The following is a 4,461-nucleotide window of genomic DNA, read 5'->3' as shown; positions in this document are numbered from 1 at the left end:
AACCTAACCTATTCTATTGTTTTTAAACTTATATCCATTTTTATGTCAATTCCAGCTTACATGGATTCCGAAAACATCCCATTTTCCACTAGTGTTAAAATATACGAGATAAGAGAGAATATAGAGAGGGGTTTGAGAAGCCTTGGCTATCTAGGTATCAAAGATGACATTTTAGGATGTGTACGGAGGGACACTTTTACAAAAGAAACTAAGAGAAAAATGAAGGAAAGGGGAATTAATATCTCCATAGTTGTTCCTCCTATGCGTAAGAAGAGACCCAATAAGAGCTATGTAGATGTCTGGATCAATGAAAAAATGCTTATTTTCAATGAATGGTGTATTGAGCATAAAAATAGTCCATTTACTACTTATTTCTCATGACATACGAATAGCTTTGATAGTGAAGAGATTGGTCATAGATGGGTACAATGTGCTTCTGGCTCATAGTCCAAACGCTTCTGATGAACTGACCGAAACTTCTACATGAAGAATCAATTGGGATGCTCTAATTCTCCATGGTGAAGGTAATTCATCCAAAGAACTAGTTAGCAAGAATAATAACCCATGAAATAATCTAATCCTAATCTACAAACCCATGAATTAATGCTATATTATCTAAAAATCCATTACAAATTTCTTATTTATTGTTATAAAAAAAAAATAACTGTTGTGTAAAAATAATTTAATACCTCAAAAGTGTTACAAATTGTATATTAAAAAAGTACTCAATTGTTTCAAAAGTGTTTTGTTTTTAATTTTTGATCTCATGTTTATATATTTTTAGTCATAACATCTCTCTTATACCATTATAGATAATTCTTTACCCAATTCAACTAAATCAATCAAACCAAAAAAAAAAAAGTGAACCAAATTCAAAACTTAGTAATTTTGTTTTTGTCGAAAGAAACGACGAAACATATGTTAGGTTTTTCTTTCCATAACTAAGATCACAACAACACTATTCGACCCAGATCAATGTTACAATTCTTTCTGAAACTTATTAATCATCTAAATCTTGGTACATCATCACTTTAGTCGAAAACGATAGAAAAACAAAACAATGGTCACATGTTAATCCTAAGAGTGAAACACATTTTTTAGATACAGAAATCAAACATACAAATATCATGAGCCATAAAGAAACTAAAAACAGTAATATAGTAATATAAGGCATAACAAAACAGTAATATACTTCATAAACTGCAAGGAGAGAAGTGGAACTGGAACTTGCAACATCTATAGCCAGGGCCGACCCAATATTAATTGCTGCTACCACATATGAGAGAGGGAATGTCTAAACCACTACATCATGATTACTTTTTAGAAAATGATGTCTTTAAACTGCTTTATATAAATTTGATATCTAAAGCCTTTGGTTCATGGCCAGACCTGTCTAAATCTTTGAGATTATTCGGTCATGGCAAATTGGCAATGTTGGTCAGATTTGCCAGGAGGCTGTTCTTCTTACAGAGAAACTGAAGGTGTTTTCTCTTAAGACTGGAAATCCAAAAGAGTCCTTCACTCTTGCCACCACCAACTCAGCTTATTGTGATTATGTTAAATAGCCAAACAAATGCTTATAGTATACAAGGCCCTAGGCCTACGGTTGGGCCTTGAGTTTTTTTTTTTACTTATCCAACGATGTTCACCTTTGGCGTCGTGGCTATGACGGTGACGTGTTCGGTGCCAACGATGTTCACCGGTAGAGGCTGCAGCCGTTTGGTACTTTGGTTAATAAAACAAAAAAAGTTCGTATTTATTTTAAAATTATTTTTAGTTTTTATAATTCTAAATGTTTGATAATATTTACAGTTTTGACATTGTTTCCCGCATACTTACTTTTCTTCTTCTGTCCACCCAAATCTGCTTTCAAGGAAGGAATCACAAAAGCTTAACAAAAAAAAAATAGAAGAAGAAAAAGAAGAACCACCCGATTGAACTTTTTGATCTCCGATTCTTGCCTCCGCCATCGCCAGATTATAGCTGAATCTAAGGTTTGATCACAAAATTTTCCCGATTTGTATATTTTGGATTGGGTCGAATCTGGGATCGTTTGTTGTATCCAAATCTTGATCTGGGCTTCTCTGATTTCGAATTCTAATTCCACTTGCTTGTAAAAATTCTGACTTGGGTTTGTTTTAAAGATTCGATTTTTATGATCTATACCATCTATAGGGTTTCACTTACTCGTAAATTGATGAACTTTTCTTGATTTTAGGGTTTGTTTGTGTTATAGAAATCGGAGAGAGAGAGAGAGAGAGATGGGAGCATTCATGTCTAGGTTTTGGTTCATGATGTTTCCTTCAAAAGAGTATAAGATTGTGGTTGTTGGTTTGGATAATGCTGGTAAAACGACGACCCTTTATAAACTTCACTTGGGTGAAGTTGTCACTACTCATCCTACTGTTGGTAGCAATGTTGAAGAGCTTGTCTACAAGAATATCCGCTTTGAGGTACTACTGGACTCTTTCTTTTTATATTCGAATCCATGTTTCTTAGGTTCTGTTTTAGGTTTGAATCTTGGGATGTAGGTAGAGAAGTTTGAATCTTTATGGCTTTTCCTTAGATTTGCAATCTTTTGTTTTGTTATTGTCTTGGCATGATTGGTCTAGAAGCTCATAGTGTTGAACGTTTTCATATTTCGATACTTGCGATTCATGGTTTCATATAGCAAAGTTTTGTAGATGTTGTTAGTCTGGTTTGTTTGGTATAGTATCAGGTGGACTGTTTGTTATTTCTTTGTGGTTTAGTTTTTATGCAATTGTCAAAGTCATGGCCTTTTGCATGTGTTCTTGTATGTCAAAACTGAATGATGCTTATTAACGTTACTAGACTTATATAAATCAGACTTCTTTGGCGCATAGAGCTTTGAATCGTTTCATGTAAAAAACCTAACTGTTTGACGCTGGCATATATATTCAACTTTGAGCTTTGGAAAATTGAAGATTTGATGCGATGTTACTTATGATATGTTTTTCTTTAGGTTTGGGATCTTGGTGGGCAAGATAGACTAAGGACTTCATGGGCAACATACTATCGTGGAACACATGCTGTGATTGTGGTTATCGATAGCACAGACAGAGCTCGAATCTCTTTCATGAAAGATGAGCTCGCCAGGATACTTGGTCACGAGGATCTTCAAAACTCGGTCATCCTTGTTTTTGCAAACAAACAGGATCTGAAAGATGCCATGACTCCTGCTGAGATCACGGATGCACTTAACCTTCACAGTATCAAGAACCATGACTGGCATATTCAAGCAAGTTGTGCAGTTACTGGAGAAGGGTTGTATGATGGGCTCGGTTGGATTGCCCAGAAAGTTACCGGTAAAGCCACGAGTTAAGGGAAATCAGAACTGAATCAGAGAGAGAGTATTCATTCTTCTTTGTTTCTTTTGTCTGCTTCAGCTGTTCTTTTAACACTGTATCCTCTTGACTTTTATGTAACAAGCTATAGTTATTTTTGTTGCTATCATTGAAACTGTGTCCAGAATTATTAAAATCTGAAAGATAAGAATCTTGTTTTGTGTCGGATTTTGGCACTGTTTTCTTTGTAAATTAAGAGACATATTTTGATATCAATAGATTTTCATTTATCTGCACAAATGAATCGTTTTTACAAAATTACAGCAATCAGAAACTGTCTGTTAAATGTGCATTAGAGAATGTTCTACATTACATTTACTAGCTAAAGTGAGATTTTCTCATTTCTATGGTCATTCTTCCGAGCTCATAAACCCTATACACAAACCAAAGTCACCTTTCTCCACAATCACATGAAAACTATTTTGCGTAAACCTTACAATCTAAGTGATCAAAGACTTTTGTAATCTGTGATTCACTTTTGTTAAGCTTATCAATATTGGCATTACTAGTAAACTAACCTAAGCTGTTCCTTTATCCAAACTCAACAACGATGAAACCGCTAACAAAGTAATGGGAATTACAATAAGAACATGTTACAAAAACTCTTGATAATTCATATTTGTTTTCTGTAGTAGCAATTAGCAAATAATAGGTAAGACTATGATTATCATTATTCAATGGTGACAAATAAAAACTGTAAAGGTAACACTACCAAACACAGTGGTTTTTGTAGTCATATGGATTTAAACTTTTAGAGATTTTATCCTATATATGATTACAATTCTGGTTTTAGAAGACCATTGAAATGATCAGGGCTGGGAGGACCCTGATGTTGAACTCCAAGAAGGGCTGCGAGGAACTTGAGGTAGATTAGGGGTGCGAGGACCTTGAGGTTCATCTCCAAGAGGGATTTGAGCTTGGCCTTGTGTAATAAAGGTAATGGGTCCACTGATGTGAATACATAATCCTCGGCAATTGATTCTAACACCGTCTCCGCTCCCAATCGTGATCGTCGCAGGACCCCTCACGGTAACTTCTGCCGTCTCCTCCATTTCTTTTGTGTGTTTTTTTTTTTTTTTTTTTTTTTTTTTTTTTT

General features: G+C 34.8%; 1 protein-coding gene across 2 annotated transcripts; it reads left to right on the top strand.

The window, feature by feature from the left end:
- LOC104787958 (ADP-ribosylation factor-like protein 5) lies at nucleotides 1,820–3,581 on the top strand. 2 transcript variants are annotated; one of them, XM_010513633.2, is made up of 3 exons: nucleotides 1,820–1,994; nucleotides 2,237–2,453; nucleotides 2,984–3,581. In XM_010513633.2, the coding sequence occupies exons 2-3, from the start codon at nucleotides 2,262–2,264 to the stop codon at nucleotides 3,341–3,343; spliced, it is 552 nt and encodes a 183-aa protein (XP_010511935.1). In that variant the 5' UTR covers nucleotides 1,820–1,994; nucleotides 2,237–2,261; the 3' UTR covers nucleotides 3,344–3,581. The 2 variants fall into 2 exon arrangements, with proteins under 2 accessions (XP_010511935.1, XP_010511929.1); XM_010513627.2 differs by having other exon boundaries at nucleotides 2,219–2,453.

Source organism: Camelina sativa, chromosome 1 (genome assembly GCF_000633955.1).
Source record: "Camelina sativa cultivar DH55 chromosome 1, Cs, whole genome shotgun sequence".
In the NCBI taxonomy this organism is placed as follows: domain Eukaryota; kingdom Viridiplantae; phylum Streptophyta; class Magnoliopsida; order Brassicales; family Brassicaceae; genus Camelina; species Camelina sativa.
The sequence above is the reverse complement of the archived record's forward strand: the minus strand, read 5'-3'. Positions and strand labels throughout refer to the sequence as shown.

Bases quoted from the DNA above. Each gene is read 5' to 3' on its own strand.
- LOC104787958 (XM_010513633.2), top strand. From the start codon at position 2,262: ATGGGAGCATTCATGTCTAGGTTTTGGTTCATGATGTTTCCTTCAAAA. The intron at 2,454-2,983 runs GTACTACTGGAC...GTTTTTCTTTAG, and splicing joins ACAAGAATATCCGCTTTGAG to GTTTGGGATCTTGGTGGGCA.